General features: G+C 33.7%; 3 protein-coding genes across 4 annotated transcripts; all 3 read right to left on the bottom strand.

The window, feature by feature from the left end:
* Positions 1–842: 842 nt before the first annotated feature.
* LOC102000192 (olfactory receptor 1052-like) lies at positions 843–1,781 on the bottom strand. The gene has a single exon (XM_005363475.1). The coding sequence runs from the start codon at positions 1,779–1,781 to the stop codon at positions 843–845; it is 939 nt and encodes a 312-aa protein (XP_005363532.1).
* A 5,178-nt stretch (positions 1,782–6,959) lies between these two features.
* LOC101999917 (olfactory receptor 1052-like) lies at positions 6,960–7,922 on the bottom strand. The gene has a single exon (XM_005363474.2). The coding sequence runs from the start codon at positions 7,896–7,898 to the stop codon at positions 6,960–6,962; it is 939 nt and encodes a 312-aa protein (XP_005363531.1). The 5' UTR covers positions 7,899–7,922.
* Positions 7,923–15,081: 7,159 nt separating this feature from the next.
* LOC101990936 (olfactory receptor 1052-like) lies at positions 15,082–17,740 on the bottom strand. 2 transcript variants are annotated; one of them, XM_013352316.1, is made up of 2 exons: positions 16,833–17,740; positions 15,082–15,088 (listed from the first exon to the last, which is right to left on the bottom strand). In XM_013352316.1, exons 1-2 carry the CDS (start codon positions 17,738–17,740, stop codon positions 15,082–15,084), a joined length of 915 nt encoding a protein of 304 aa, XP_013207770.1. The 2 variants fall into 2 exon arrangements, with proteins under 2 accessions (XP_013207770.1, XP_013207769.1); XM_013352315.1 differs by lacking the exon at positions 15,082–15,088 and having other exon boundaries at positions 16,802–17,740.
* Between the last annotated feature and the right edge of the window lie 4,593 nt (positions 17,741–22,333).

The following is a 22,333-nucleotide window of genomic DNA, read 5'->3' as shown; positions in this document are numbered from 1 at the left end:
TAGATATCAGTGACAGGAAATAACTGAAGAGAGGATTTCTGAGATTCTTCAAGGGGAAAAAAAAACCTGTTTGACTGTTCTTAGCCATATTAAAGGCCGAGTTTGTGAAAACAGGAATGGTGCTAATCCATTCTTTGTGGCATCTTCACTTAATGAAGGAGAGAAAATACCACGAGACCTTGCCATGCGAGGTTTTATTGTTGATAGAGAACAAGAAAGACAAGTTCAATCTTGAATAAAACAAACACATTAGAATCATCCAATCGGCTTCTAGTGATGTACTAAATGTCATTTTTTTCACATACAAATTCCCTCTTCTGTCTTCCCTTCCACCATTAAACTAGGTATACAGATTTGTGTATAGCTGTGGACAAAGTGGATCTTTTATGAGTTTGAAATTAATGCAGAAATACATATTCGTCTATGTCCCATCAGTAACCGTAGTGCAGTTTTTGGAGCTACTCACATATGTCTCCAAAGAACTTACAATCACCAGGGGCTGAGAAAAGCTGGGGAAGAAAGGGCTCCTGTGTTATCAGAAAAGGGCAATCTGCAATCTTGTTATATTATATACAATAGGGTAATGTATATAATAAACATACATATGGCATGTGTGCCATGTACATGTGTAATAAGAAAAACATGAGTATTTAGTTAATGCTAATAAAAGCATTAAATATCAAATTATTAAATATTAAAGGACTATTATGAAAGCGTATTTGAAAAAAAAACTGCTTTCAAAATTACTGACTTGCCCCTACTTGAAACCCTGTGGGAACTTAATGACATTTTAGTCTATAGAATCAAGAAATGTGTCTTAAACACCTGTCTGGAAATCCACATCACTGAGAAAACACTTTTCTTTTAATCATTCTTCTCATAGCTTCTTTGGCCTCTCTGTTTCTCATGCTATATATCACGAGATTCAGTACTGGCAGCAAAAGTGTATAAAACACAGATATGATTTTTTCTAAATCCCGTGGGAAGCTTGAGCTGGTTCCCATGTAAGTAGATATTACTGTTCCGTAGAAGAGAGTCACTACCGTTAGGTGGGAGGCACATGTAGATAAAGCCTTATAACTTCCCCTGGCAGAATGTATTTTCAGGACAGTAATAAGAATCCCTAGGTAGGAGCTAATTACTATCAAAAATGTAATTACAGAAGTAGCCCCAGAAAGAACAATGAATAAAATCTCACTGTGGCGGGTATCAGAGCAGGAGAGCTGAAAGAGCAATGGAATATCACAGAAATAGTGGTCGATGGCATTGGGCCCACAGAAAGTTAGCTTGAGAAGGCTCCTCAAGTGGGTGAGTGAGTTGGCACAGCCTAGCAGGTAAGAGGCAGACACCAGATAGATGCAAAATGTGGGGGTCATGAGACCTCTGTAGTGAAGCGGACTGCAGACGGCAAGATACCTATCATAGGCCATTGCAGCCAGGAGGAAGCATTCTGCAGTCAGAAACAGGTTGACAAAGGAATACTGTAGGAGGCAACCATGGTACGAAATCGTTTTTTGACCTAACAAGTGGTTTATCAGCATTTTGGGAAGAAAGACTGATGAATAGCAGAAGTCTAAGAAAGCCAAGTGGCTAAGGAAAAAGTACTTGGGGGAATGAAGCTGGGCAGTAGCTAAAATTATTAAGATAATCCACAAGTTGCCTGCAACAGTAATGACATAGAGAAAGAAGAACAGCACAGAGAGTACAGTATTCAACGCAGGATCGTCCGTTAGTCCTAGGAGGATAAATTCAGTCGTCACACTCAAATTTCTGTCAGCCATTGATATGATTCCTTTATGGAGGATCTGTAAAGAACCAGAGGGAAAAAATAGATGACCAGAGGGCACGGTTTATAATCATGAAATCACCCTATTCACATCTTTTAAGAATGTCAAAATATTCATCATCAGCTATAATAATTCAAATTAAATTAAAATTAGCTGAGTGTGAAGTTAGCTTTTAAAAACATTAAATTGACTCTCACCAAGAAATTGAAATTAGCATTATGTGTCATAAGAAGGAAGACGTAGGGAAAGTGCAATACTCTTTGGAAGACAGAGTAAAAATCAGGTTTTTAATTTTTTTTTTCCCCGGGAGAGAGTTCAGTCTATGGGTAATGGGTAACAGAATATTCTAAATTTCCAGAATGAGAAAGATGAGCTTCACCTCCCAAGGGTTAATAACTACTGTGGATGAATAAAAAAGCAAGCAAACGAAAGTTTTATCAACATTAACCATGTAGGTTAGGACATCTAAAAACTGTTCTCTATCACATAAGTTAAAAAGTAAAATACAATATGGGTGTATTAAATATAATGTGCATACATACATATTTCATAAATATAAGTAAGCATATACAATAACATCTAATTAATATAAAGTGACTAATAGTGGAAGATGAGACTGTTGCCTTTTCATTTATTATGAAAAAAAGATAATATCATAATAGGATGAATTTCCTTCAATTAACTTTGTTTCATCTTATATAATATTAGAGTTTGAGACAGTAAATAGCCCTTCTCAGACTTTTTGCAATGTTCATTCCTCAGTGTGGATTAGCCAAAGTCAGACATTTCTCACAATGTTTTGACTATTTTTCTTTTGTCTTTTAATCCCTGAAGTCAAGGAGACAGATCTATTTTAGAAAGAATTTATATTCCTTCTACCCATTTGATGACCTATAGATATCACTTTTAATTCACAAGTTACAAAAATGCATTAATTTGATTTCAAGATATAAAAATCAAATAAATATTGTCATTTGTTGATTTGTAACATATTTAACAACTGAGAAATTGATGATTATAGGAGGCTTTTAATGTACAAGTGTTTAGAATATATAATATGCCGGGGCACAAGAGTTTTCAGTAAGAAAATTTAGAGAACATGTCACATAAATATGATAGAAAATGTCATTTTAACTGAACATTCATAAATATGATTTTTCACAATTGTTGTAACTTAATTACCTGAAAGACATTTCCCTGACATTTCTGATAAGTTAAATATAGGGGCTCAAATTCTCTCCAGCTATTTAAAACAAGGCAAATATTGCAAATTAGCATTGACTTTCTATGCTTCATTGATGATTCTACAAATTAAATGATGGTTTGTTTTCTATAAGAGTACTCAGATTTTTGTAATGAATTAGATCTACCTACAAAGTTATCTCAATTGGAAGTTGTTCATATAATCTAAAAACATCTGGAAAAATTGTCACACCTAACATAGGGTGCCAAAATATTTCTTACAGATATATGACTAATAAACACAGAAAATAAAGGAAAATAAAGACAAATTAAGTTTGTTCTGAGAAACTTCACAATGGCATTTTGGATTAATCTATTTTAAAAATAGATTAATAATAGTTTAATAATATTAAATAATAGGTTTAATAATAGTTCTTAGTATTTTCTTTTAATGAGTTTTACTTTAAGAAAACTGAATTTATGATATTTCCTTTGTCTTATTAAATTCAGTGATTTTTAGCTGATATTTTAATTTATCTAATAGTAATATTTTGTCTATATTGCTTTCTCTTTTGCTTAACATAAGTTATATTTCAGTAAATTTTTATCTGAGTCTAAAACTTATTTCAGCTAATGAAGGAAAAGTTTAGCTTATTGTTCCTTTACTCAGTGTAGCAAACATCAACAGTTTATAGGAATCCTTTAGATTTTCAAAGGTTTCTTTAACTACTTTCTCTTTTTAATTTGCAAAAAGTAAAGCTATACAGCATGAAACACAACTATTTGAGGAAATGTAGAACATGCCTAGAGTTTGGATGGGGAGTGAAAATTGACTGTTGCATTTTCTTGACTCTGTTTCCTGAACTTATAATCAGAAGGACTAGAGTTGAGTGACCTTAAATAATGTTTTTTTCATGTGTTGGGGATATTGCTCATTTTGTAAACCTGTGTAGATATTAATAAAAGAAGCACTGTAATAAACAAGCAGGACACTTACCTGGCGTGAAGAAACAGAATAGTGCTGTTTCTAAATTTCCTTACCATTGAGTTTATATTTGGCTTTTTCTCTTTGGAGGATAGAATCCCCAGAGCACTGCAAACACTGGGATTCATTAAAAAAATGTTTTAGGTAGCCCTGAGGAAGTTAAGGACTTTGCTATATTTCCAAAGAATGTAACAGTACAAAGAAAAGCAGTAAAAAATATTTTCTGTTTTGAAATTATAGTATATTCATCAATTTTATTTGTACATATTACATATATATATATATATTCAATGTGAAAGCACAGAAGACATGAATATGATTTAATTTGAAGTGTGTCTGTGTAGTTATGTTACTAGGTCTATTTTCATATATTTGGTACTGTATGATATTGGTAATATAGCTAATTAGGACACTTAATCAACATTTTTTACATTGAAATACTGATTAGCCTGTATAATTTAATAATAGAATAAAAATATTTTAAAAGCTCATTTCAAGCTCAAATAAAATTGTAAATATTATTAATTGAAAATCATGTGCATAAATAAGTCACTAGCATAAATCCTTTAAAACCCAAATAAGTAAATAAAGCAACTGTTTCCAAAGTGTCAGTAAACTTAGAATAATATCTTCAATATTTATAATAATTTAAATACACCAATATAAGGTCAATAATATAATCAGTTTTGCTAAAATGATTATTTTTCTTTCAGGTAGGAGGTCAAAAATATTTCTATTTACTAAATGCTTGTTATGCTCTTGGCACTTCTGATAGGGTCTTTAATCAACATAATATCATTTCATAATATTGTTTATATATGGATTTAAATTGCATTATTTCTTCCTTCTCTTTCCTTACTTCAAAAACTTTGTATATACCCTACCCTCCACTCCTTCAAATTCATGGCCTCTTTTCCCTCAGTGGTAATCTCTTGCATATGTAATTTTTTCATACATACATATTTACAAATATAACCTGATGAGTTTATATAATTTTACCTGTATGTCTTCAAGGCTGATCATTTAGCACTGGACAACTGACTGATGTGCTCCTCCCTTGGAAACAGCATGACTTGGAAGAGCACATCTCCCTCTCCAAGCTTTTTTCAATGTTTGTATCCTTTTGGATTTGAGACATCAATGGCATTTCTACAGCCAGTCTGGCATTTCCATTATTATTATCCTTGTTCAGTTCATGTTTAAGCAGTCATGGTATGTTGTTGCAGGTCACTTGTTCGTTTCCCACTGCTCAGCCCAGAAATAAGCCTTTAAGTTTTACATAGATGTACCTAGCACACTTTGGTGCACCAATTTGTTGTAAGGAAGTTGCTTGCTTGTTCCTGGCTGGTCAGCTCCAAAATACCACACCAAAACTGTATTAATTAAGTAACTGCTTGGCCCATTAGCTCTGGATTCTTATTGGCTAACTCTTACACATTAATTTAACCCATTTCTATTAAACCATGTAGGAACCTCTATTCCTCTCTTTTTCCCTATTAGATCAATTGCATCTTGATTTTCATCTTTACCATCCTCCCATAAAAAAATGACTTCATATAATTTACATTACAGATGACCCCAAATTATTAGAGAGATTGTCTAAATTTTCATATAGAAAATATTAGGTATCAGATTTAACACATAAAATTTATAGGAATTAAGAGTAAGAATATATTTATACTATACTTCAAAAATTAGTGTAAGTTCTAATATAAAAATATATTATTAAATTTAAAGACATCAATTTTTAATTCAGGCAAAGGTATATTTGTTTTGATTTGGTTTTGAGAAACAATGTCTTCTGTAACCAAGATGACCTAGAATGTAGAATGCATCTAAAGCAAACCTTAAATGTTAACACAATCTACTTTTACTTCCTGCTAATGACTCACATCCTTCATCATAAACTGCTTCCTGAATGTTTGGGAGATTTTTAACTTACTCACTTGCTTTCAGAAATCCTTCAACACAGAGGAATTTCAACACTGAGGTCTTCCTCTATGTCAAATTTCACATATGAAAGTGGGACCCAACAACATGGATAGGAGCTACGTATATCACTCCCACAGAGGCAAATGTGATCTGCAAACAAGTTCTTTTTCAAAACAATTCTAAATAAAATTTTCTATTGATTTTATTCAAATATTCCCTTTCTACTTCTTGTAGATTTCCCCTAAATACCCAAACTCATGTTCTATCACATAATCCCCCAATCCAAAAAGTAGATAAAAAAATCAAAAATAAAAGAAAACACAAAAACAAACAAACAAAACAATAAAAACATTGAGACAAAAATATACCCAAAGAAATAAAATCTCATAAAATAATTATTTTGTGATTTGTGAAGAAGTATCCATCTCTGGAGTGTGGCTGAGATATTCAGTGGCACTTTATTGGAGAATAATTATTTTCTCTTTGCCAGCATGGATTAATTACAAGTATTATCTTGAATGGAGGAGGAATATTCAAGGTATTTTAAGGATGCACATTTACTTTAAAGTACTATTATAAATTTCCAAGGAAAAAAATTTAAAAAATTAAAGTGCCTAAATTCGTGTAAGACAACATTTTGGTATTGGACTGTTATTTATATTGCTCAAAAAATGAATAAGCTGAGATGTATCTTAAATTTTATTTTTTTTCATTTATGGTATCCCTTCATGGTATCTATGAATATCTATATTTTACACACACACACACACACACACACACACACACATATATATATATATGTCAGAAATAACATATTTACATGAATTTCAGTTCGTATGAAGGAATAAAAATATTGTCAATTATATCATATAAATATCCTAGGTCAGAGCTTAGGGTTTATCTTAAACAACAAAATACGACACATGCATTTACAGTATATTATTTAGTGAGTTTTTAGCACTGTATAACAATGTTCAACTTAAAGCAATACTATAATTCAGTTATTTTAGCTTTTATTGAATTTTTATAAACACTATTACTTAAATCAATATCTTCTGCATCTTTGTCTTAAATCAACAAAAGAAAGGTTTCATCTCCATCACCCTTTTCACAGCATCCTTCACTTCCTTGTTTCTTAAACTGTAAATTAGTGGGTTCAACATGGGAATCACCAGGGTGTAAAATACAGACACCATCTTCTCTTGTTCTAAGGAGTACTGGGAGCTTGGCTGAATATAACTGAAGCTGATGGAACCATAGAACAAAGTCACAGCCGTCAGATGGGAAGCACAGGTGGAGAAGGCTTTGCGTCTGCCTGCTGCGGAGCGGATCCTCAGGATTGCAACAACAATGAAGATGTAGGAGATCATCACAGTCAAGAAGGTTATCATTGCAATGACTCCAGAGAAGATCAAAAGCAACAATTCATTAATGGAGGTGTCAGAACAAGACAGCTTCAGCAGGGGAGGAAGGTCACAGAAGAAGTGACTGATGATATTTGGCCCACAGAAAGACAGCTTCAATAAGCCAATTGTATGTGTAAGTGAATTAATTAAACCTCCTATGCATGAGCCCAAAACCAGCCCAACGCAAACCATTTTAGTCATGGACACGGTATATAGTAATGGGTTCACAATGGCTACATAGCGGTCATAAGCCATTGCAGCCAGCAAAATTCCCTCTGTGGTAAGCAGTGATACAAATAAAAAATATTGCAGGATGCATGCAGAGAATGAGATGGTCTCTCTTTCAGCAAAGAAGTTTAGCAGCATTTTGGGGGCAAATACTGAAGAATACCATGCATCCACAAATGACAAACAGCTAAGAAAGTAATACATGGGCGTGTGGAGTTTAGGTGTTATGTAGATCAGAAAGAACATACCTACATTCCCTAACAAAGAGACGGCATAGATCAACAGGAACAATATGAAGAAGAACACCTTGAGTTCATCACGATCTGTCAATCCCAAAAGGATAAATTCAGTGACAAAAGTAAAGTTGACATCACCCATGAACTTGTGTGTCTTGGTACCTGTTAATGATGGACTCAGATAAATGGACCATATCAGCAGAATATCAATATCTTAGGAATTCCAAACTAGCCACATTATCTGTAATATAGAATTCTCCCCTCTGGTACCCCTGCTTCTATAAACACTAAAGAATTTAATAAAAAGTTCATTTTTTGATGCTCTGTTTTGTTGATTTTTGGTACTATTGTCCATGATTAGATAAAGAAAATGCTGGATTCTTAGGCAAATATATATTAAATTGCAATTCTTACATTTCACATAAAACTAAACAGAAGTCTTGCTAATGACAGTAAAAATCTTATTTATAAAGCATAAGAACTTATGCTGGAAATATAATCTTTGTCTCCATTTTCATATTCCTCTTTTATCATTTAATCAACATTAATAGCAGCAATGCAAAAATATATCAACATATAATCCATGTTAAAAACCTGAGATAATTCAGTCAGAATGAATCTCAGTGGTACAGCATTGCCTTCTGTGATTATGAACCAGCATATACACTAGTGTAATACTGATAATTATATTTACTTTATGCTTTCAAATTTGGTCTTAACTCTCCAAGTGGGTGTGAGAGTGTGTATATGTGTGTGTGCACATGTTAGCAGTTGTGTATGTGTGTGTGTATGTCTGTGTGTTGGCTTGTGCATTGAACGCAAGGACTTGTGCATGATATTTAAGTCTTCTGCACATTGCCTGTGCCTGTTCGTTTTCTTTTTAACTGTGTCAATAAGCAGAGGCCAGGCACTCAACTCTTACAGTTAACTCTGTGACTCAGGACTCTGAGGTTTACTGGCTTCCATAGTCTATATAAAAATAGATGCCTTAAAAATATAACAGATATTTAAAATATTAAGACAACTCTTTGCAAATTGTATTTTGCTTTCTTGGTGCAACCCAATCTTTAAAGTAGGCAATGTCTGTTAGTTCAGTGTTTCCCTTGAACTCAATTTTTTCTTTAAATGTTACAAATAAAAAAATATAAAACACATACTAACTGCTTATTATGAGAAATATTTTTGTTTTGTTTTACTTATACTGCTGTGGTCTTGCTTCCTATCTGGAGAACCATGTACAATTTAGAGTTTAAATGAACATGCCTGTTTGACTTATTCTAAATCACATTCCAAACTATTGATCCCCAAGAAGAACATTGTGTAACTAACTTTTTTAAATGTCTTAAAATTCTACTCAATGCTGATTTTATTTACTATTATTTATTATTATTTATATTTTATCATACTATTTGTAACTTATTATTGTAATATTTATTATTAATTATTCTGCAGCATCCATGGCATAAGTGCCCTTTTTAATACACTTGATTCCAGTTATTTCAAAACACAGTACCAGTTCAATTTATTTATATTTTCCTTTTCATGCTTAATTTGGAAATGACAAAACTACAAAAAAGTGAAGGATGCAAAGATATCATTGTCAAAGCTGGAGGCCAACCCATCTGATGTCATCAATACCTTCTGGAGCACAGGACATGACTCAGTGATTCAGTAAACTTCCCTGAATCTTAGTATTTCTGAAAACTAGACATCTGACAGCATTGCCTAAAGAGTAATATTGAACACTGATGTCATCATGTGTTTATTTGGGATTCTTTTCACTTATACTGTAATTAAAACTTAGAAAAAGAACCACAGTTCATAGGTATTAAATAATTTAAAGAAGAAAATAATATCTTATCTATATTATTATTTTTAAGTGATAGACATAAGAATCTATTTTTACATAAGTATCTATTTTAACTATAATTCTTATTTAATGATGTAAGTGACCTAACACACATTTGACTTAATATATTTTTGAGTGTGTGTTTGTGTGTGTGTATAAGTATTGAAGTGTTGTAAATATTATTTGATGTTCATGTAGAAAAAGAAATGTACTTAAAACAAAAAAGTAGATAAGTGAATTTCAACTAGTCTTCCTTCTGTAATTTGGCGACTCAACCAGAATAAAATCTTAACGTTGAGTTTAATCATTAAGACAGTAGCTAAATTATATGATAGTTTATTTAATAATTAAATAAATGAAATTAGTTTACAAGTAAAAGAAAAAATATCCAACATCACAGCCCCTCTAAGGACCTAGTGGGCTGTACCATGTTTTCTCTAACATTCTTGTAAACAGAATTTAAAACACAACACTAAAGGTTCTTACTTTTAAAATGATGGGCAAATTCAGCAAATGACAAAAGTTGGAGGTAGCACTGGAGAAACTGAAGTCTATCCTTACATTTAGGAGACTCAAATTCACAGAAACCTTGAAAAGAGAATATGAGTGAGGTTATTAAAATCATGACGGAAGACAAGTTGAGATAAGATGGTCTGTCTGTTATATATATGCCTTGGTTCAAATAAAACCTTCCCTGGAATCAAACTCTGAAGGCTGTAATACACGTTTTACTAACAGTTTCTCTGTGTTTCTCCAGGGATTTAAGAGGCTCATAGGTACTTAATGGCTCCCCAAAGGCATTCCATTTCCTGAATATTTTAATGAAAAAAATATAGTCAAAAAGTAGACCATATAATTTAGAAAAACATAGCAACAAAAACAACACATATCTTTTCTTAGTACTTGACCATGCTTTCTAGAACAAGTGACTTTTATTTAAGTCACAAACAGAAAACAAGCAAATGAAGAGAAATACCAGTGGATCCTATGTTGTGAAGAACAGAATGGGAAATAACAAAATCCATTTTTGTCTTAATGACATCGGATAACAGAAATCACATCAAGTAAAATCAATGCCACACCTTTAGTTGCTCAATGCTTTCTTCATCTATTGTGTATCAGCTTGTGCAGAAATTACCAGTCATTTACTTCACCGTAGAGCATGTCTGCATGGAAATTTGTAGGAGTGTTTTAAGCTGCTCTCTACACATATGTTTAAGTAAGAATTATTCTCAAATTTCAAAGCTACAGATAATTTCCTCTAAAGCGTATGCCTTGATTTTCTAAAATAAAAACTAGTCCTGTGAGGTTTCTCATGCCTATAATTCCCAAAGCAGGCATTAGGGATGTTGAGACAGAGAGATCCCCATTGTTCTCGAATACTTTAGGATACTACTTAGTTCCAAGATCACCTGACCTGTAGAGTATTGCTGTGCACTGTGGCCTTGGTCTGCGCTCTAAACGCTAGACCCCAGTTAGTGAGCTTTGGGAAAGGTGGCTGGAGGTTGAGAATACTAACGCAGAGACCGACATGCCGACCTTCAATCACTGGTACCAAAAGCCCCTCTTTATTAGCACCATGGAGCCTTAAATACATTGCAGTCAATGGCTAACAGGTGAAAATCCCATCCTCTGATCCTCTAAGCTAGGCACAGCTTCTAGTAACTTCAATTAGAAGGTTCTAGTAGGGTAGAGCAGCTGAAAGCCAGGACTCAATTAGTCTCAACAGAGTAACATCTTGAAAATAACAAATAAAAGAAAGCAAACATCCCCATAAAACTGACAATGACTCCATAATGGCTACACCAGACTGCACTCCCACAAACAGTATGTGACAGATTTCCTTTCCCATACCCTTGCCTGCATTTGTTGCCTTTTAACAACTTACACTTCCTAACCGGGGTAAGAGGAAGGAGATATTTTTAAGATTTATTTCTTAATTATTTTTAAGATTCATTTCTTAATTATTTGTCTTTATTTTCTTGAGAAGAACTTTGTTAATCCCATTGCCCATTTTTTTTTATGTTGGACATACATAGCTAGTTTCTTTTTTTTTTTAATTTTTTATTGAGAAAAAGAGAAAAAAAAAACTTTTCGCCTCCTCCCAGCCTCCCATTTTCCTCCCCCTCCTCCCACCCTTCTCCTCCTTCCCCCCACTCCTTTCCCCCTTCTCTCCAGTCCAAAGAGCAGTCAGGATTCCCTGCCCTGTGGAAAGTCCAAGGTCCTCCCCCCTCCGTCCCTGTCTAGGAAGGTGAACATCCAAACTGGCTAGGCTCCCACAAAGCCAGAACATGAAGTAGGATCAAAACCCCAAGCCATTGTCCTTGGCTTCTCATAAGCCCTCATTATTCGCCATGTTCAGAGAGTCCGCTTTTATCCCATGCTTTTTCAGTCATAGTCCAGCTGGCCTTGGTGAGCTCCCAATAGATCAGCCCTACTGTCTCAGTGGGTGGGTGCACCCCTCGTGGTCCTGACTTCCTTGCTCATGTTCTCCCTCCTTCTGCTCCTCATTGGGACCTTGGGAGCTCAGTCCGGTGCTCCAGTGTGGGTCTCTGTCTCTATCTCCATCCATCGGGATCAACCTACCCTTGGACCCAGCAATACCACTCTTGGGAATATACCCAAGAGATGCCCTATCATATGACAAAAGCATTTGTTCAACTTTGTTCATAGCAGTATTATTTGTAATAGCCAGAACCTGGAAACAACCTAGATGCCCTTCAATGGAAGAATGTATGAAGAAAGTGTGGAATATATATACATTAGAGTACTACGCTGCGGTAAAAAAACAATGACTTCTCGAATTTTGCATGCAAATGGATGGAAATAGAAAACACTATCCTGAGTGAGGTATCCCAGACCCAAAAAGATGAATATGGGATGTACTCACTCATAATTGGTTTCTAGCCATAAATAAAGGTCACGGAGTTTATAATTGGTGATCCTAAAGAAGCTATTTAAGAAGGTGAATTCAAAGAAAAACATATAGTTATCCTCCTGGCTATGGGAAGTAGACCCATTGCCCATTTTTAAATTGAGTTATTTTCTTGGTGCTTATTATTTTGAGTTCTTAGTACGTTCTACATAGAACTCCTTTATAAAATGTATAGCTGCACATGCATTTTCTGCCTCTCTAGTTGGTTGATCATGTCTCTTACTACAAAAAGCTTTTTAGCTTAACAAGTTTCCATTTACTATTAGATATGGAGTGCTTTGTACAGACTGGCATTTTTGCTTCAGAGGAATTATGACCATTATCAAAATAAAAGAAAATCTATAGATCCCCAATTCTGTCTTTTCTTTTCAAGAAATATCATTTTCTGTCTCCAACCTCAAAGAATCAATGATGTGTTTAAAAGTCCTTGTGTGATGTCACTGCTTTTGTGTGTGGCAATATAAACTTGTCTCGCCTCCTGAGAATTGCTTCCCAGAGTTTACACAGAAAACCCAATACTCAGAGGCTCAGATGTTATGCAAAACAGTGTACTTAACGTACATTTATTCTCTCCTCTTGCCAGATATTTCTGGATTATTAAGAAAGCCTAATACATGGAAAATGTGTGACAGTACTAGAGAACTGCCATGTTAAAGATGTAATAACAGAAAATCTGGCTATTTAAAAATAATTTTAATCCATATTTGGTCAAACCTCTTAATATATACACCATGGCACAAGATAGAGGACAAAGAAAGCATTATATTCATTTATACCTGGATGCTTTCAATCCTATTCTTGTGTTTGGAGTTATCCATTGTTGACAGTTGTACAAGTCATTAACTAATTGTTCTATTCCTACTGACAGATAATTTACTCTATGGATTTTACACACTGTCACCAAACTGAAATTTTTGCAAGAGTCAGCAATTCTCAGCAAAACCACCATAAGTTTTGTAGTATAAGTTTTAATGCATTAAGGAACTAATTGCTTTGAAGGGATATTTAGAAATGGAGTTTTCTAACCTATTATCATCATACACTTCTCCACTAGGAAACAGCACCCATATCATTCAGCCACAAATTATAATAGCTATTTAAACACTTGACTACCGTTATCCTACTCATCCATACATACTTTTTAAATTAAAACATTTGTCTCTCTCTATATGTGTGTATATATATATATATTCTTAACTTCAGATTATCATAGTTTGTAATTAATATACAAAAACACATTTATATGTGTGCATATCACTACAATAATTCATTAGAAGCATATGCATATAGAGTGAGGTTTACCATTAAACTGAGGATATAGCTAATGTTAGATTTGTCTTATAATTGCCAGGTCCTGGGTTTCATCTCCAGCATGTGAAAATAATGGTAGGAGAAAACCAGCAAGGGGAGACACTAGGAGGAAGGGGGAGACAGAATGAAAAAATATACTCATAGCTCTTTAAAACTCAAAGCCAGAGAATTGAGAATAAGCTCCAATTTTGTTACAGAAAGGATATAGAAAATGAACTTAAAAATTAGAAAGCAATTCCTAAAATATTTTGTGTTAATCATAAAAAACAAAATGTAATTCTGAATAATTTCTCCACGAAGTTAGAATTACATTGTAAAGAAAAATGTTTATTATATGATAGGTGTAATAAAAATGGTACTTAGATAAATATATAAATAAGTAATTTTCAAAAGTATTCGAATATGTTTTAGATATTATAAAGATTAAATATATAATAATATAAACATACACATGCTCACTACTGTCTAATAAAATACTTTAACTTGGTTTATGCAAATATATAGGTATTATATAAATATTGACCTATTCTTCAGAATGAGAAGGCAATTGAACAATAAATTATATAGAGAATACAACATTGTTTTCTGTTTGGAAATGATGCTGATATTCTATAGTAGGAAACTGTGAGATGTAAAAGAGAAACATAAGTTTACGCCAACCTTAGTGCCAGTTCGTAAATAACTTCTTAGTAAGTAAGTTCCAAGAAAGCAGGTAGAGAACATAGTAGAAAAGTCCAAATGTCTTTACACTTTAATGTTTTACTTACCTATTCTTCTTCATTATATACTATTTTTATTGTTATTGTTATTCTTTCATATGTTATATCCTGACTGCAGTTTCCTCTCCCTCTACTTCTCTCACTCATCCACCAACACATACCTCCCTTCTTCCCCAGATTAATTTTTCTTAGCTTCTCTTTAGAAAAGAGCAGGCCTCCCAGTGATATCAAGCAAGCATGGCATAATGAGTTACAGTAAGACTATATCCTCATTTCAACACTGGATGAGGCAACCCAGTAGGAAGAAAGGGGTCTCACGGGAAGGTAAAGGAGTCAGAGTCACTCCCACTTCCACTGTCAGGAATTCCACAAGATCAACAAGCTCTAAAACCATAAGGTATCTGCAGAGGTCTACAAGCAGAGACCCACGCAGGCTCTGTGATTGTCACTTGAGTTTATATGATCTCCCAAGAGCTCTGATTTGCGGATTCTCCTAGCTGTGCTCTAGCTCCTACATCCTTCCTCCCTCTCTGTACCTACCTCTTCTTGTGAAGACACTGTCAGTCATGCCTTCTGAAGTATTCTACACTACCCCAGAATATGTTCAAATTTTCTAACAATTTAAAAACTAAATGTAGTCAGCCAGTGGTGGTGTACACCTTTAATCCCAGCACTCAGTAGGCAGAGGCAGGTGGATCTCTGTGACTTTGAGCCAGCCTGGTCTATAATAACTAGTTCTTGGACAGCTCTATCACTGTGACACAGAGAAACTCTGCCTCCAAAACCCCTCCCAAAAAGTCAGCATTCACATGATACCTTCCTGATATATCCATTATGATAAGTGGTGTTTATTGTCATAATACAAAAATTTTACTATTGACTTACTCCATAGTAATATACCCATAGAGTTTTTAGGATAAAATAACTCAGGAAATAGCTAAGAAAGTGTAATTTATGATCTCCTATTTAATTTTTGTGAATATACACATTTCTTCTAAAGTCTAATAGATATCATAGATGTATGATCCTGCCTTTCATTACCATTGCATAAGCTCATGAACCATTGGGGAATAGAGCATATATTATGATACAGCATAATAAATAGAAATGGTTGTGGCAATTTTACATTATGAAAGACTAAGTTGAGAGATGAGAACATTGGTGAGCACTTACAAAATCTTCATATTACAGAATAATTATCTTTCAATTTCAAAAAGTTAAGAAAATCCATTGAATACAAGAAGAACACTTTCAGTAGTGTATAGACCATATATTTGGTGTTAGATCTCCAACAAAATGACTCTATGGAATAGTGTTAGAGTGGACATAAACTCTGTGAATACATATTTAGAGTACAAGTAAAGTTAACAGGTGTTTAAAGCAAAATGACAGAGCAAATTAGATTTTTCTCAAAATCGTTGAAAAGAACAAGTTAGTTAATCAGGCTTGATTTTTATTAAAACATTTATTTTAATTGTATAACTTTTAACTAGGTGGAATTCAATTTCCTACAATGAATCATGGCCATATTCATTTCGAATTCCCCTTCCTAACTTCTCCCAAATACCCCCACTTTGTATCTTCTTTTTGCAGTTTCTACTGTTGTTGTTTTAGAAAAGACTTTCTCCAAGGAGATACATCCTGCTTCTTTGTCTCTTAAAAACAATTCTTCATAAACAAATTTAGGCTTTTTAATTTTTATGAAAACCAGATATACCTCAGTATTAAAACCATCCCGGAACAATTCTTAAGTAATGAATTGCAGGCTTTGCCACAGATTATGGTACTCAGCAAAGATTGAATCCCATCAAGTGAAGTCTATATCTCCCCGCTGTGGATATGGGAATGCCAGTAAGTCTTTTGCAGAAACCAGGCACAGGCCCTTGGTCTTGGTTAAAAGATAAGCTGACATTTCTCAACTTAGAGCTGTTTTGGTGTAACTCGAAACATTGTTATTCAGCCATTTAGCTTACTATAAAAAATGTATAAAATTTGGAAGATAATTATTTCTGATTTTAGCGAGAGTGTATAGACCCATATAAAAGATTCATGGACGTCTAGTCATTAGGCACATTTTAAAATTTTTCTGAGGCAATATAGTAATTCACAGTTGAAATCACTAAAATATTTTGGTGTAAAATTTTATGTTACTCTTATGAAAGACTAATAATTTTCCATGAAGTCAGTTTGAAGATTCACTTCAAGTTTGCAGAATCATAGAAAAGACTAAGTCAAGAGGTGCTCCATCCCCTACAAATGGACCTCTTAGCTGCTTTCTTTACATCCTTGTTCCTCAGGCTGTAAATCAGAGGGTTCAGCATGGGAATGATCATTGTGTAAAACACAGCAGACACTTTTTCCTGTTCCATGGAGTACTGAGAGCTTGGCTGGATATAACTAAAAGCCACAGAACCATAAAATAATGTCACAGCTGTCAGGTGTGAGGCACAAGTAGAGAAGGCTTTGCGCCTCCCCTCTATGGAGCGAATTCTCAGAATGGCAGTGAGAATGTGGCTATAGGACACAATGATAACAATAAAGGTGAAAATAGCAATCACTCCAGAGAAGATCAAAAGCAGCATCTCATTGATGTGTGCATCAGAGCAAGAAAGCTTCAGAAGAGGGGGGATGTCACAGAAGAAGTGATTCACAATGTTTGGACCACAGAAGTCCAGTCTGAGCAGACCTATTGTGTGAGTCAGAGAATTAATGAGGCCACCCAAGTAACATGCCAGAACCATCTGGGTGCAGATGCGGTGGGTCATAATAACTGTATACATTAATGGCTTGGTGATTGCCACATAGCGATCATAAGCCATCATAGACAGGAGGATGCCTTCTGTGGTTACATAAACTGCAAAAAAGAAGCTCTGCAGAACACAGGCAAAGAACGTACTAGACTTGTGTTCTGATAGGAAATTAACCAACATCTTAGGGGCAAAGATAGTAGAGTAGCAGATGTCGCAGAAAGAAAGGTTACTAAGGAAAAAGTACATAGGTGTATGAAGTTGTGCATTCAGCCAGATCAAGATAATCATACCCCAATTACCACCAAGAATGACAAGATAAATTATGCTGAAAATTAAGAAGAAGGGAACTTCCCAATTAGGATTTTCTGTTAAGCCGACCAGTATAAATTCCTTCACACGTGTATGATTCCAAATTGCCATTTTTCAGTAGTCTATATTTTCTTGTTACAAAATAATAGCATGAGACCTAAATGAATAATAGATAAATAGGAGGATTTCCTGAGAATCTGATATCCATTTTGGTTTAAGACACTGAGAGGTTACCCTGTGGTAGATGAAGCAATGAAAGAAATATCAATGGTAGTCCATATGTGTTCAACAAAGTCTATCCACGGAGACTTAAAAACTGCAACTTACATTAGGGTATTCCCTGCTATCAGGAAAGGATAAGAAATCTCTCCAGTGTTAAAAATCTCTCAGAAGGTAGAGCTGAGATTTGAATTTAGAGGGTGGTGAAAAATCTCCGGTTTCTTATCTAATATCTATCATCTTTCTGCTCAGGGGAAATATAAGCTTGCTAAAATCTTGTGACAAGGAAAACTTCAATATTCTGTGGACAGGTATTTGAAAGTACTTTAATTCTAGTAACCCTAAAAACACCTACTTCATTCAATACCATACCCCCACCCTCCTTTCTAAATATCTCCCTTCAAATACATTCTTACCTTCTGCCTGGATCTCCGATATATGGAATCAATGCCATTTTATACAGGGAATCTGAGTAAGTGCATAAAGATGGATAAATATTTTTATCTCTTCTTTTTAAAGAATGATTAAGTACTATGAGTATCATTTTACATAACAATTACTGCCTTCACATTTTTGTTCAATTTCTTTTTGCATTCTCTTAGCATTGTTCTCATTATTAAAAATTATAGAATAATTTACCACATTCAATGAAAATAGGGAAAAAATGTAAGAAACACTGAAACCTTCAATTTTTGTCTATATAGTTTCTTTACAAAAAGATGAGGTACAACTTCACATAACTTCTTTTGAAATGATATATGTTTAATTTAATAATAGCTAAGTTAAAGATCAAAGAATTAAATTGTATATATGCTTTTTTACATGGGTGCCAAATATTACTATTATTAATATTACTATTATGAGCCTGTATGTTTTTATTGAAATGAAAGATTACTTAAATCTACAACCTGACCTTTTCAAGTGAATGATGTCCTGTTAGAAAAGAAAATGCATCTTGAGAATAATAAGCAAATCATAATTAGCATCTAAAAATTAAAGTACTACAGATAATAGAAGGAATGATCTTAATTATACTATAAATGGCATTAATTTCTTGTTTTTATTGCAGTTACTACAGCAATTTGGTGGTGTAAAATAAATAGAATTCTTTCACTTACAGTTGGGAAATCAGAAGTGTGACACTATTTGAATTTCTGGGTGGAATTAACACAGGTGTGAGGTCACACTCCCACTAGAGGCTCTAAGAGAAGAAGCAATTTGTCACCTAATGCCCCATGTTGGATCTATAAAGCTTCTCTCCCTAGTACCTGACCCTTTTTTTCTTAGGACAGCAATAGAGTGCTTTTGTCTTTCATCACTATGGACTTCCTCCTTTCTCTGTTGAAAGAACAAGTGAATTACATATAGTTTCTATTCTCATAATCCATAATAATATTTTCCTCTTAAGGTGTTTCTCAGACTTACATTTCAACAATCTGCTTTCCCATATGAGGTAGGATGTATTGATCCTAGAGAGTTAAGTTCAAATAGCACCAAGGATTGTGATTCAGTCAGCTATATGTGCAATATTCTATGAAAGACTCCCTATAAAAAACTCTATAAAATCATCAAGTGATTCAAAGAGATATGTGGGTATGTAAAAAAGGGGTGTTCTAAGAAAAGAACGCAGCATATTCAAAACCTAAGGTAGATTTGTGGTTGATAGGAGGGCTTCTAAGTGTTCCCAAGTGAAAAAAAAAAAGCAAGAATGAATTCTAAGGGAGAAAAAAATGCTGTTTCTGTGGCCACTGAAATGTGCTTGAAAACTCTCAGTAAGTTGGGCAAAATATTTGCGTAAGACATCACAGTATGTGAGTTTCATATTTCAGTCTGCCAAAGAACTGACCTTCCTTACACTTTCATTTTAGCTTTTTACGTTTGCATTGCTTGTACAAAAGAAATTCTGTAGAAAATGAATCTTGATATTTTTTATATCACTGCTGGAATCAGCTTGTCTATTGAATTTTATGGTACTGTAAATTCCCCTGGTTTTTTTTTTTTATGAAACACATTTGTATCTCATTTTATAGTCTGTTTAGCATTCAAAGACCATGTCATTTGAAAGGATCAATTATTTTTAAAAAATATTTCTTTCTTTAATTTTTGATATTATAATGCAATTTGATTGTTTCCCCTTAACTTTTCTCCCTCCAAGCCCTCCTATAGCCTCATGCTTGCATTCTTTCAAATCCATGGCCTCCTTTGTCATTTGTTGTCATTATATTCACACAGGCGTAAGTATGCACAAATATATATCCTCCTAAAAGCATATATACAACCTACTCAATCTATATAAATGTACACTTCCTCTTTTGAAAAGCTATACATTTTGATTGAAATATTACCTTAAAATAAAGATCTAAGATATCATAGTTTTTATAATATTCTCATTTAATACCAACCAAGGATATATATGTATATATATTTATGATATATATATATATCATATACATATATGACATTGGTTTGATTGTCCCTGATTTTTCAAAGTGGGCTTAAAAAGGTGATTTTACTGATCATCATGAGTGAGAAGGAAGGAGGGAGGCAAGTGTGGTAGAAGTAAGTTTCAGTAACATTTATGGCTTTATCCACTAAGCACACAGGAAAAAGAGAAGGAGGGAGGCAAGTGTGGTAGAAGTAAGTTTCAGTAACATTTATGGCTTTACCCACCAAGCACACAGGAAAAAGAGATAATGCAGAAAAGTATCATCTTCTCTCAGTATATGATTCACATCTATGAGGTTAGAGTTTTAACTGGAATATAAGTCTATCTGGGGTTTAAATTTAGGTTTTTTTCTGTAGTTACTATTGTCCTCCAGGTGTATATAAAGAATACAGTTACAATCCTAACTACTGTGAGTATTCTGCCCTCAAAAACTGTTTTTCCTAAAGACACCCAAATTTTATTTTGCCGCCTTCATATAATGAGGATGATGTATCATCACACCCTGTTCAAATGAATAGAATTTTTTCCAAGTCATTTCTTGATTCCAGTAAATTAAATATAATGTTTGGTTGTCAAAGAACAATAAGAATAGTTATAACCTTTAAATGTCTTTTTTTCATTAGAGATAAAAAGATACCCAAAATGCATATCAAATGCTTGCTACCTTCATACACATGGAAAGAGCTGTTCAAGAAAAGAAATATATTGCCTCAAAGATACCCATGACACAACAGAGACTCTACTCCTCACACTGTCTAAAGGGCCAGTAACCAGAGGCTGAATAGCCCACACCAGGACAAACCAACCACAACTGGGGAAAAAACGTCAATGAAATAATTCCTCATGATATTCTGCTGTAATTGTAGAGAGGAACTTCACATGATTATTCTCAGAGAGGTAATATCCAGCAGCTGATGGAGCCAGATGTAGAGATCCCCAGTCAAAGATTTAAATTATTAAGTTAAATCTAAATTGTTTAAGGTACTGTTATTTTATTAAATTTATGGAAAATTATATGCATCATATACCAATTGCAATTATAAAATATTTTAATTTTTAAATTTGCAATTTTCAAAATATATTTGAGGTATATATGAATATAGCATTTAATAATAAATCCTATTTCTACTTACCATATGGAAGAAAAATTAAAGTAATCATAAATTAAAGTTGTAAGTATTATATAAATAATATATTTGCCTATGAGATGTGGAAGATTTTAAAAATATACAACCCATAAATTAGAACATAATATTCTAAATTTTTTGATCATGATGTTTTACTTGAAAAATAAGTATTGAGTTTTCATTAGTGTTCAGGAAATAACAGCAAATATCAAAATTTTGCTGTTAACAAAACAGCCCTTCCTTACAGTCAACTTATCAAAGCTTGAATGAATAACCCATCTGCTGTAGAAGACCTGGCCTTCACAATTATTTAAGGACTTATTATTTGGAACAAGGTTGCTGATGGTATTTTCTATTCTACTGGGAACAGATTCTGTAGCTCTTTCTGTGTATGTAATTCTCAGTTGTCCACAGTGGAGTCATTAGTATCCTTCCTTTCTCTTGAAACTAGAGAGCTTCCAGGCCTCCTAATGTCTGTTCAATGAAGCGTTCTTCTTAAATGAATGGATATAAAAACTGACCTCCTTCATAAATAATATTCTAATATCATCTGGGATTTGTCTCTAAATTCAAGCATCTTGCTAAAATGTTCAATAAAGACAAGGAAGGCAGCATAGGTTGCAATTTTGTCATGTAATAAATTATTTTATTTTCATAAAAATTAAGAAAAGACAAGAACACAAATAGAAATTTCAATGTCTCTCTGTCCTCAGGGAAAAAAAAAAACATGTCCTGTTTTATGAATATACATTTTATCTCACATTGTATGATTTAATTATAATTTCCTCCATTTTTTTCTCACAGTTCTTCCTCTTCTCCACTCATGTCCAGATCGACCCTGTTTCTATCTCTCATTATAAATCATATGTGTTGAAATAAGAGCGGCGGAGCGGCTGGGCTGCGTCCCCGGTA

This window comes from Microtus ochrogaster, linkage group LG9 (assembly GCF_000317375.1).
Source record: "Microtus ochrogaster isolate Prairie Vole_2 linkage group LG9, MicOch1.0, whole genome shotgun sequence".
NCBI classification, from domain to species: Eukaryota; Metazoa; Chordata; class Mammalia; order Rodentia; family Cricetidae; genus Microtus; species Microtus ochrogaster.
The sequence above is the reverse complement of the archived record's forward strand: the minus strand, read 5'-3'. Positions and strand labels throughout refer to the sequence as shown.

Excerpts from the sequence above, each read along its gene's own strand:
- LOC102000192 (XM_005363475.1), bottom strand. The coding sequence starts at position 1,781 with ATGGCTGACAGAAATTTGAGTGTGACGACTGAATTTATCCTCCTAGGA.
- LOC101999917 (XM_005363474.2), bottom strand. The coding sequence starts at position 7,898 with ATGGGTGATGTCAACTTTACTTTTGTCACTGAATTTATCCTTTTGGGA.
- LOC101990936 (XM_013352315.1), bottom strand. The coding sequence starts at position 17,740 with ATGGCAATTTGGAATCATACACGTGTGAAGGAATTTATACTGGTCGGC.